Source organism: Pieris rapae, chromosome 3, assembly GCF_905147795.1.
Source record: "Pieris rapae chromosome 3, ilPieRapa1.1, whole genome shotgun sequence".
Lineage (NCBI taxonomy): Eukaryota > Metazoa > Arthropoda > Insecta > Lepidoptera > Pieridae > Pieris > Pieris rapae.
Window position 1 is genome coordinate 5,384,536 of NC_059511.1, and position 13,134 is coordinate 5,397,669.

Sequence of the window (13,134 nt, forward strand, 5' to 3'; positions counted from 1 at the left end):
TTGAATTCGAAGGGCGAACTTATTTATTAACAAGATTATTTTATTTTAAACATTTTAATTAACTGGAATGTAAAATTGGCAATCTATTATTAAAGATGTTATCTTTATCTGTGCATATATAGTTTTTCTATGCCTCATATATAATAACATGCCATGATTATATGTACAATGAAAGACTAAAACAGTAATAAAATCATTTAATAACAATAACTATCTTAAACTGAACTGATTAATGACTATCCGTCCGTCTGTAGTCACATTTAAGGGCGAATGTGTTCTTATAAATGCCTCTAAAACTTTCTCGTCACGCCCTATCACTTGCACGTTCTTTCTTCCTTCTGAGAACATCTGAAATTAACGAACGTTTCGTAGTTTATTATTTTTATTTTTCCAAACTCCTTCCAACCTACGAAAGAATTGTCAGATTTTTTACTTGATTCGCCTCACTTTTGCTCTACAACTAATGTTCGATGGTACGGTACGCCTATAACTCCGCTGCGAGTTTAATTTTGCAGGTACGATCGTGGTGCTACTCAATCCATCGTACGAACAATACGAAACGTCGTTGGTTATAGTAATAGAAAATGGTATGGAAATCTTTAGAAGTAAACCGAAAGACGAACTAGCATCGTTAGAATAGAGTTCGTTCTATACAATTATATTGTTGTACGTTCAAACTGTCAAAGTCAAATATCGTATTTAAGTAAACAAATAATTGACGATCGTGACGTACGCGGCCTCAGGAGTATCTTGCGCATTTTTGTATATACAAGGTGTGAGATACATAGACACTCCAGATACATCTTTGACTTTCCCTCGAGCGGGCCGCATCGTTTATTCCTTATACTCTACCATATACTCGTTGATATAAAAATTAATATTAGAAAATGAACAAACAAATAGAGTTCCAAAGTAATCGACTTCTTTCAAAACCAATAATATAAAGAGCTTTACCTTAAATCCATCTCCTCCATCAGCTAAATACGCTGGAGCAGTGACTTGATAGACTTGTTCAGGATCCAAAGGTTTATTCGCGTCTCCAACTAGTACTGACGTCACCCGTCTACCTTCAGGTTGCTTCATATCGTATGTCACTTTCAGACCTAGATATGAATCAATACTTATATACGTATGAATAACAAAACGCACATGTATGGGATTTTTAGATTGAACGCCACACAAGTCACTGGCACGATTGGTATATAAAATATATGTTTAAGAATATAAATATATACTAGCGGATCCGACAGACGTCCTGTCTACACGTCTTTAATTTCAAAATTTCAATTTTTAATAAGCCATTTTGATGAAAATTATTATTCAAATGTTATGACAATATCTAACGATCCAGCACATGGTCACACACGATATAACACAATGATAACAAAACTTTTTTTAAATTTCGGGACAGACTAAAATTAAAATTCGAATATTATTTAAAATTTGACACTGCGATGGTAGCGCCGTCTGTCGGATCCAATGTAAAACATTCCAAAATCAACAACAACTAATAAATTGAAAATTAATTAAAAAAACATTGTCCAGCGGACAAAATTGTGAATCTAAACCATTCCCAGATCCCCTTGAACACACACAAAAAATTTCGTCTAAATCGGTCCAGTCATTTAGAAGGAGTTCAGTCACATACACACGCACACTAGATTTCTAGTGTGCGTGTGTATGTGTATACATATTAAGATAATTAGATATATAATGTAAATGCTGTGAATGACTTATCAAAGCTTTAATAAAACAGAATCTCAAAATCTTTCTCATCCATTTTAGGACTATCGGTAACTTTACTTATTTCAAATACCTGACATACACTAGATTTCGATTACATAAGTATTTTTTTAATATACTATATATTAGTATTTTAATAATTAATTTTTACTTTAATAAAATCCCAGAGGCTCTTTTGTCTCTGCCTATTGATAAATTTAATAAATGTATTAAAGAAAAGCTGTTTAAAAAGGCTTACTATAAAGTTACCGATTGTCTAGTTGATAAAAGGGCCTGGGACTAGTGCTGGGCAGGCTTCTTCTGATTAATTTGCTATATTTGTTTTAAAATAAGTATTGTTTGATGATTTGCTTTTTTAAAAGAGTACCGAGAGATTTTATGCCGGCTTTTTCTCTCGGCCTACATCCTCAGTCTTCTTTGTCCATGAGTAGGGATGCCTACAGGTTCAAATTTAATGACGTGGAATAAGTGATACCTTGATGATCTTATGTTCCAAAATAAACGTATTTTATTTTTTTTATTTAATACTTGCGTGTAAAACTGGCTGAGAATGTAAGACGCAAGACGAAACGTTGCGTTCTATTGTGATTGGTCAAATGGATGTAATAGGACATTATACGTCGCGTGTCAACGCACATTGACCAATCACAATCGAACGGAGCGTATAATCGTTTCTTCTTTCTTCTTCTAACCCCGCAAGTAGATGTGAGACGGAAGATATGATTATTATTGTATATCCATTTTATTCTAACTATTCAAACATATATATAACACGTGTTTTCGTTGAGTTTGTGATTTTTCGATAACGACCATGGCGATTAAGAAACTAAATGTATGTGGTCAACATTAAAAATCTGTCTTTAGTATTTTGTTCCTTAGTTTTTGTTTTTTTAGGTCAAATAAACTACGTATTAAACACGATACTTTGACGTCATCAGCACATAATGAATTCAATTAAGTATCAAATGCTATTCAGAAGTTTTACCTGCTACTTGTAACATATAGGGCCCCTTAAAAGGATCCATGCTCCACCCATCTATGACACTTCTCTCAAGGGCTTTTGCGACGTATTTTCCTTGCAGCTCGAAGGTCTGGATACGGTCATTGAAGGGAAGAAGCTCGAAGAGCTCACCTTTTGTAATTTCTGACAAAATATTATAAAGACGGTAAGTAGGTTAGAGTAAGTACTGTGTTGTCATGGTAACCACGGTGTTGTCATGGTAACCACCATGTTTCGTGGAAATAACGTTTCTTCATCCATGTTTTAGTAAATAAAGGGTAAACTGCTATGTTATAGGTACAAATACAGTGTATATGGTATGCATAGTGGGTGCGTTGCCGGCCTTTATATAATACTGTGTGCACTGCAATTGAGCTTCTTATACTTTTCTCTGCATTTTTTATTATCAGTTGGCAACTATTAACTTAAATATTTAAGCAGATTGGAGCCAAGATCTACGCTGAATAATTTATGGCATGAAAACAGGTAAAGGGTTAAACCTACCAGAGCTTTTTGATTTTTAATTTTTTTTTTCACAAAACTACTTTATGCAAGACAATATTTGTTTTTTTTTTATAGAACAGGGGGCTAACGGGCATGAGGCTCACCTGATGTTTAGTGATACCGCCGCCCATGGACACTCAATGCCAGAGTGCTCACGAGTGCGTTGCCGGCCGTTTAAGAATTTTTAAGATTACAATTAGTATGGGTTCTTTGTTATAACGTACAGGAAACCAATAGAATAAAATACTAACGGCCACTTGGTATAGTCGATTTAATGTTCCCCCGTTGAATGAATGCTATGTAACTGTTTGAAGATTTATGATTCACTTTTGCCTGTAATATAAATTATTATTTTAGAAATATTTATGAAACAACGAGATAAATCATCGGATCCTAATGTCACTATGAAATAGTGCTTTTTAAAAGTTGCAAAACATTTTATATAAAAAATAAAAAAATAATGTCAATGACAAAGAATTTTATGATGTGCTAACATTGTACGCAGTTGCACAGTTTAAAATGTATACTTAAAATTACAATGAAGTCATTCTTTGAAAGAAAAATCTAAATAAACCATGCTAGGTGCCACCAAAGATATATTGGAGTATGGGGGGGTATGTACTCTTAAGAACCATTATTTATTGTAAAACTATGTATAAAAAAATCAATAAAACGATGGCGCTACAACCTAAAGAGGTTTAGGCCTCAGATTTCTGAATCTGTTTCATGATGATTTTTTAATTTTTTTGTGAACGGTGAAAGAAAACATCGTGAGGAAACCGACATGTCTTGACCCAAAAAGTCACGCACGCACGTATACAGTGTGTAAACAATTTAGAAATAAAAATGGAGTGATCATATATTGGTACATGATCATCTATGGGGGCGTCCATAAATTACGTGAGGTGTTTAAGGGGGGGAAGGGGTCGAGTCAAATCTCATCTAATCTTACGTTGGAGAGAGGGGGGGTCTCGGCAAATATCACGCAATTTTTTTTCTGATTGAAACAAAAGAAAATATACTATTTTGGTCCATTTAATCCAGATTGTACATGCTTAAGATTTAATCTTAAGCGTAATCGTAATACGATTAAGATCACTAGTCGTAAATAAAAGCACGAAGCAAATTTTGTTTTTTTCTTTTTACAATACTAATCCAACGCGTTTACGTAAGAAACTCACATTTTGAAAAATCTCACGTGAGATTGGGTGATGAGGGAGGGGGTTGAATAAAATCTCACGACATCTCACCAGGGGGGGAGGGAGGATTAGAAAATTAAAAAAAACACCTCACGTAATTTATGGACGCCCCCTATTGGTTCTTTTACCTTAGTAATAATTAATTAACAAAGAAGTTTTACTTCTGACATGTGTAGTTTGTACGTACGCAGTTTTTTTAAATGTTACAAATATGCCTTAATATTCTTACATAATCATTCATAGCGTCGACAAGTAAGTCTCCAAGCGCACATTCTCCATAGACACAGTCATCGAAATGCAGAGTGGTCACAGTTTCGCCGATCACCTCTTGCTCTGCTCTGTGGACCATTTCGGCGTATGGCTTTAGTCTGGTCTTCATATCCTCATCTGTAATATTTACATTGATATTTTAAAGTACATATAAAAAAGTTAGTGTTTATCTTTACGGTCTCCCAATAAATATGCTTTTTTATAACTACCACTATATCATACATAAAATAATGGTCGTAGATATTAGACAGATATTGAAAAATAATCATTGGTGTGAAGGATGTTGTGTGTCCAACCCAAAGGGACCTCCAACAGTATAAAGTCTTGCCGGCCCCTGTGGGGTCGAGAATGGTCAAGAAGCTGTATATAGACCGGGATGACTTTGTTAACTTATTTCAGGGAATTCATCGCAGTGATTATAACCGTAAAATATAGATGTCGCTACAAAGTAATGATAGATTAAGATTTAAATACGTTTTCAATTCACAATACGTTATTTGGTTCAAAACACCTAAAGAATGATTATACCATGCATTTTTTTTTTAAATTATAAACAAGAACAAGATTTTTCCATAACCCATGGCATAATCAACCAAATAGCGATAATAATTACAACTTTCATAAACAGGTGGCGCTAGTAACACTTACTTCAGATATACAAAATCTTTTTAGCTATAAAATTGAAAAGGGTCCAATTTAAATTTCGTAATTTGTCGCATCTCACAACGCTGACTTCGGTTTAGGCTAATTAAAATTATTTTGTTACTAGCGGTGCAATGCTGATACTAAATACACTACAGAAAATCTGTGAACGTTGTATATAAAAATGTGGGTTATCCATAAGAGATAGACATATACCATCACGGACTTTTCTGTAGACCTTTTCAATGTGTACAATACTTAGTACATTATTTTGACAAAACTCGTAGGGTTCAGCCTGCGTTTGCAATGTAAGCGGAAGAAATGTAATTATTTACGACATCACATTAGAAACCTCAAAAATAACAGTACTTCTCCACTATTTAATGGATGTTATTATACATATAAACCTTCCTCTTGAATCACTCTATCTATTACAAAAAAGTTTTAATCTTTACAAAGCATACAAAGGGACATAGGGACAGAAAAAGCGACTTTGTTTTATACTATGTAGTGATATACCTTCGGGCATCGATCTATTCAGGAATATAGGCCCGCCCTCCCATTTGACGTATTCACCGCGGTAATCGAAAAACACAGATAGACTTCCCATGTACTTTGTAAATGCTGATGCTTGAACTATTAGCACCTGAAACGTATAAAATATATTCTTTAAAAAAATACCACGTACAAAAATGCTGTTGTTGCAATAAGCAATGTCGTTTAGGCAATACGTTGTGTTTAAGAGGTATGTTAAGGTAAAAAAAAATCAAAGATATAGTACTATTGGAATTAAAGCTTACGTGCCATAAACATATATTATACATATTTACGCATCTATGACAAGCTAATTTTCTGCAAATTTTTTTTTACTTTTGATTGTATGCAGTTATGTAGGTTTCATGAGTGCTTCATATTAAAAATGAGTAATTTTATGAAAAACAATGCTAGATAATGCTACGCACCTTATGTTTTGGATCAGCAGATTCAATGAATACGGGGTATGGGCCGGCAACAACTTCGCCGCTCGGTGATGGCCCGTTCCAAAGCAGTGAATGGGTGTGTCCACCCACAATTATATCTATGTGTTGTCCGTAGTTGCGGGCAATTTCCCTGAAAAATTGCGATTTTCTTTGAATATTCTTGTATTTTGGAAAAATATATAATAATATTATATTATAATTGAATTTACATTGTTTTCGTTACCGATTTAAATATGTTATTTAAGTATCATACTAATGCAAAATCTTTATCTTGTTCTTATTATATGACTTGATGAAAAGTAATGTTTCATTTGCATTAGATTATGTGGATTTTTATAATTGATAAATGTAAAACTTTTTGCAAATAAATTATTTATTATTATTAATGTAAGATAAAAACAATCCGTTGATTTGTTTGTCATTACCATATATTGAAGCTTATTCGTTTGTAATAAGAAAAAGAAAGAATAGAAAAATAGTAATCCCGTATTTTATAATAGAATATAATGATTTTTTGTTATATTAGATTCTCTAATTCCTTAACCTTCGAATTCCCATTACAAACGATGTATGTTTATCTGCATGTAATATCGCACTTCGAAGCCAATTTAGTTCACAATAGCGCTAAAAACGGTTTTATAGGACGACCATAATTGCCCCATTAAGTAATTGTAAGATCTGCTACATCCGGTATTAATTTAAATAATACTTAGTCCATTATAGGATAATTCAAGGCCAAGGAACTAAAATGTACTAGAATTATTTTAACCAAATGGATATAACTAAACCTATACAAATGAATTTCATTTAAAATTACGTAATGTATACACTACCCATTCAATCAAATTCAAAATTATTGGCAACTCAGGACTATGTATTGGGTGCGAATATTCCGAAAACGAAAGCTGTTATAAGATTTCATTCAGAAAACTCTTTATAACGAAATGCCTTTTTGAAGTTATACTTTTACTTACTTTGGCGCGATGGAGAAAAATGATGAGAGTGAATTTTTACGATGCGCGCACACTAACACCTAAATTCGACATCGTAAAGTCAGGTCTAGGTGGTATGGAAATCGATAGCTATGTTCAAGTTGTATATTCTAGTATTTTTATATTTGGAACACGTGTTCCGTAACAGTACAATTTAACAGTGTGGAGTTTGGTGTTTGACGGTGATAGTATTTACTAATATTTTATTTATTTAAATAAAATCTTTTTGATTAATTTTAATATACGTATCGTTAATCACTACTGCATTTTAGTTTTTTTTTTCCATACGCCAAATAAGTATAACTTCTCACGCGTGTACATAACTACACATTCTTTTTTCTTATAGAGAGGTTTAGCTAAACGAATGGAAGAGAAAAACAAAACCAAATTTAACTAATTAGACTAATTTCCCATCAAGTAACTATCAATAGGTTAATTATTTGAAACGTTCACTGTTAATGATCTCAGGTGCCTTTCTTAGAAATCACGGCAGTTTTTAGTTTTGTAAGCTGATTATAAAAACAAGTACACTTAAGCTGTTAAAAAATAAAATATTTCTTCGTAATAAACTATAACTGTGCGTTATAAAGAGTGACTTAATATATTTATAATGAATGTTTTATTATAACGAATACAAATACGTTATAAACAGTTTCCACTGTATTTAGATGATAAAAATAATTATTTAACGGAAACCCCTTATACGGAAATAGTTTTCGTTTTCGAAAGCGGTCTCATTATTATGTATTATTAAAGAAATAAATATATCTTACTTATCAACATCAAGGCCACAGTGTGACAGTAGTATGATAATATCTACACCACGTTCACTCAGCTCTCGAGCTAATCGTGACGTCACTTCCCGTGGATCTGTGAACTCCACTTCACCAGCCGACGATAGAATCTAAAAAAGACTTCTATTAGTTTCAATTAATTCAAAGTTTACTTTAAAAAAAAATATATTTTATTTAAAACATGCTAACGCTCAGCTTAATGATACATTAGAACATGGAGAATAAAATGCAATTTTTATGAGACGAGGACTTATAGGCAAACATAACATAATAAAACAATTAAATTTTAAAAATTAAACAAAATCCGATTTTATTGTGTGAACTAGCTATTTATATCCCGACCTAGCTCGTTTATCGAACGAATGCTCAATTTCAATATCGGTGAGATTTAGCCAAATTTTGTTAAAAGGTTGGGGCAATCAATATGATTGTTAGTCAATTCATTTTCGACGATGATTTTAAATGCAAGGAGAGGCGACAAATGTCACGTGAGTGACTCCAATGATTTCGAGTCTAACTTATGAAACTAAGAAATCCTTCGGTTAGATTGAAACGCTACAATCGCCTCATAACACCGCATCCCTAGTCTATTTACATAGTTAATAGCAGAAGAAATTAATAATTAATGGTTCTTTACGGTCGATCTTAGTCGCTAGCCGTCTAGCCGGTCGCCACGCAAAGCTTGGCAAGGCAAGGCTTGGTTCGTGTAAAATATATAAATGTTTTAATAAAATCGGGAAGCTTTTTTTTAAACATTATATTCACGATGATATTATTATTATGTTTTGCTAATAAATATGGTGATGCGACTGCGTTCGCTCCGCATTCTATTAATCTGTATCAAATTTTCTCATTAATTCCTTATTCATTAACACGATTTTTTTTCTTTTAATGATTATATATGATTAAAAAGAACTTCACAAGAGACTGGTCAAGTACAAGTGCCAAATAAACCTGGGTGGAATTACACTCGCTTTAATAATTATAGTTGTAGTCATCATCAGCTCATATGAGACAAGAACTCGCAGATAAAACCTACAATTTAAACAAAGTCCTGATTAAGAGTAGTAAGATATCTCTATCTAGTGATTAGAGTAAAATATCTCTTTATGGTATATAACATTACACATTCACGCGAGTGTGGGTGCGCACAAACACATTCATGCACACATACTCTACTAAAAGTGCTAGGTCACGCAGGTAAGAGATATACTAAGACGGTTTGAAAATAATTTTAGTTCAAATAAAATAAACGACAAAATTAAATTCTAAGGTTACACATAAACAGTAATAATAATAATAAAACCTTCATCATTTAGAGGCGTTATACTACAGTTCAACTTTCTTATCAACATAGTTCAATGGCAATGTCTACGTTAATAGCATTTGGAACACAAAACATCGGAGAAACCAAATCCAAAGTACGAATAAATAATATGTAAGACGAAGGTAGTTTTACAGATTATGAAAAAATGCTTGTTTTAGATTCGATAGAGCAAGTTGAGTGATACAGATGTAGACCTTTAGCAGAAATAAACTTTAATGAAAAACATACTTTTGAACTCCGGGGAAATAAATACAGATAGTATAGCTTATTCTACAGCTGTGATACTTTTTGACATTCAACACCTTTTGTCTTCAGTCACAGTGTAAAGCACGCGAAACGTCGAAAATTGTAAAATTATGTTAAATAATTATAAGTTTATAATACATAGCTTCAATCCGATAAAAAACAGTTCTTTCTTTTAACATCCTTTTGAATAAATAATTTAATTGAATTAATCTATAACGTAGTTCAAATATTTATTATTAGCGATTATCTGTTTGATGCCCGTATATACTTTTTACATTTATAATCAGCAAGATGGCAACGTAATAAAGACTTGGAAATAACTTCAATTTATTTTGCTCATGTTGTCTGAGATATTATTGAGTAGAAGCAAAACAATTATATCGATTTAGTCAAGAAAGCACCTCCTTGAAATAAAATATTTATAAATAATTCTAGACGGTAGATAATATGTAAATACAAATTTGATAAGTCTGTCAGGGCAATCGGTCAGATTAGTGACCGTACATTTTTTATATCGTAAAAAACATACGGTACTGATAGGTACGGTTTATATATTTTTTAATTATTTTTAGTTAATATTTTGTTTAGCATGTCCAAAAATAAAATGTATAGGAACATAATATATGTATGAGCATTAGAAATTATATGTGTAACGACTTATAGTGTAGATATTTTTTTATAACTAATATATTTTTAACTATTACCGAAGTTCGTTTTAATTCAAAAATAATTTATTCATGTAGGTAACATAATGTACACTTTGAACGTAAAAAATGACTGCTTCTTACATTTACTGCCAGTTCGCAAATCAAGGGCGTAGAACGGAAGAGAAGAACTGGCAATAAACTCTGCATCACACTTTTTAATCGCCAAGTTTATTCTTTTACAGAGCGTTTGTTTTGTTTGCCGTCTTTACTGCGATCTCCGTACTCAAATCGTTTATCGATTTTTTTTGAAATAAGCTTCTTGCATCGAAAAAATATTAACAAATCCTCTGCTTACATAACAGTACAATTATCGCTATTTCTACAGATGTCTATGCAAATTAGGTGGTAATTAAATAAAGAGTAAACACCATTTAACAATACAAATATTTTAGTTAATGAGCACAGTTTTAGACTATCTGATTATTTTCAATTCTGAGGTCGTGTGTTGCAAGACTCTGCAGTAATATTTCTTTCTTATCAACAAGATGTTTGATGAAAGAGAACATTATGAAAAAACATCAATGAAACTCTTGATTTACACCAAGGCATAGTTGAAGAATTCATACCTTCGTATCAGTAGTAATCAGCCCTATGATCCCAATCTTCCGTCCTTTTCTCTCCACAATTACATAAGGTTTATACAGTCCTTGTAGAATCGGTTCTTTGCTTGTATCCATATTTGCTGCCACTACCGGAGCTTTCAAACCCGATAGATATGGCGCTAAGCCTGCGGGACCATCATCAAATTCATGATTACCTATAGCCTGAAATCACTTTAGTTATAAAACCCTCTGAGTATCTGTAGTCGTCTATCGGACTGTGTACATTATGCCCAGGCTCGATATAAGTTGAGTAATTGGTAAAAGTTGTCGTCTTTTATGCAAGGACGTCATACAAGTACATTTTATAATTTAACTTAAATCGAGTTTCAAGAGAATACTCAAACTTGAATTACAATTTAAAATACGAAACCTAGAAAGCAAAATTACTCTTCGAATTGTTATATCTTATCCAATAATGGGTAGGTAGGTAGAATCATGTAGAGGGAATAAATATCAGTGAGTTTATTCACTATTAAGAAAAATACAATCTTATCTGAATCATATTAGTTTAGATAAATGTATGACATCGTAACGGCATTGGATAAATGAGGCGACATAATATTGTGTGGTCATAGGTTACGAAGACAGATCGAAGAATAGCAATTGCTATTTATAAATAGAAAACAGCCGAAGTGATGCGTCATACTAATCATGATAAAACTAATTATTTAAAGTATATATACGTATATACACTTAACCTTACATGAGCATCATTTGGAAGTAAATTCATGAATTCCAAGATCACTTTCCACTTGAGGAGCGTGTACCAATACGTCCCTTGGTAGCTGTCACCTGCATTCAATAGAATGGAATCTGGTTTTTCTTTTTTCAGAGTCATAATTTGCTTGAAGAGCCTTGGAAAACCGCCCAGGCATGAGGCATTGTTGAACCGGCATGTCGGCGTTTCTACTGCGGTTTCTTCAAATCTATACATAGGTTATAATGCAAAATTATACTAGATTTTTTAATTATAATTTGTTTAGGTTATTATTTTGCTGTTAATTTTGCAAAACCGAATTATACCATAAAAGTGCCTTCAAAAAATACGCGACTTATCTATTTACATTTAAATATATAATATAAATTGTGTGTATAAGAAATAGAAAAAATATGTTTGTTATGTTTTTATTTGAATGTGTATTCCGTTTTGACTTTTGTGTATAAAATAATTATTTGAATATTGTTCAATGAGTAGCTGTAGGAAAACTTTAATACAATAAATAAATAATATATTAATAATAATTTCATCAATGAGAATTATGATTTATAAACAGTGATTGAAATTTTACAAAAGAAATGGAGCGAAACGTAAGATCTAGAGTGTTGACATCACACTGAAATATAATAGACTAGGTGCAGTTACCCATTCTTATGATTATTAAAACGTAAACGCAAAGGTTTTTGAAACGAATCATAATATAGTAAGATAATAAATAGAAAGAGTTATTAAAGTCCTTGTGATTTCAGTAACATAATATTTATTTATAGTTTAAAGCATATTAATTAACCATCTGATGTATCGCTTGTGTAAAACAATGCAACATGTGTTTACGAATATGTGAATTTATATTAAAGATATTAAATGACATTGAAAAAAAAATAACAATGTCAAATGTTGTATTATTTACTATCTCCAACAACTACAAATCATTATTAAAAATATAAATATTAGTGTGATTTCAAATGTCATAAAAATCAAAACATACCTCGCATGGAAATCGTTGTAATGAATTATTTGCAACTCATACAGTCCTTCGAATGGTAGCGCGAAACCATAACAATAACTAACCCATATAAAAATCATATAACATTTTAGCGCGAACATTTTACACTGCAAAAACGCCGTCCCGTCCCATTCGACAATTCGCTGGACACTAAGTTTCATATGACATTGGCATTCAGTCTTGACTAATGACTTCTGACATTTAACATATAATCTACGAATACAATTCCGTGGATTTTGATTGGGTTACGAAATAGATCATATATCGCATATTTAGACTAGACCTGACTCTGTTGTTTTTATGGAAAAAGAAAACTCGGCGTGTATTTAAGCTTACACAGTTAAAGCGAGCGTCTTAAAAAAGGATCTGCGCATGTATGACTGTCATCATATTATATATTGTTC

General features: G+C 32.2%; 1 protein-coding gene across 1 annotated transcript; it reads right to left on the reverse strand.

Moving 5' to 3' along the window:
• Nucleotides 1-182: 182 nt before the first annotated feature.
• On the reverse strand, nt 183-12,871 carry LOC110993260 (apyrase). The gene is made up of 11 exons (XM_022259449.2): nt 12,713-12,871; nt 11,710-11,932; nt 10,971-11,168; nt 8,104-8,234; nt 6,321-6,468; nt 5,878-6,004; nt 4,676-4,833; nt 3,499-3,580; nt 2,729-2,887; nt 955-1,103; nt 183-348 (listed from the first exon to the last, which is right to left on the reverse strand). The coding sequence occupies exons 1-11, from the start codon at nt 12,829-12,831 to the stop codon at nt 211-213; spliced, it is 1,632 nt and encodes a 543-aa protein (XP_022115141.2). The 5' UTR covers nt 12,832-12,871; the 3' UTR covers nt 183-210.
• Between the last annotated feature and the right edge of the window lie 263 nt (nt 12,872-13,134).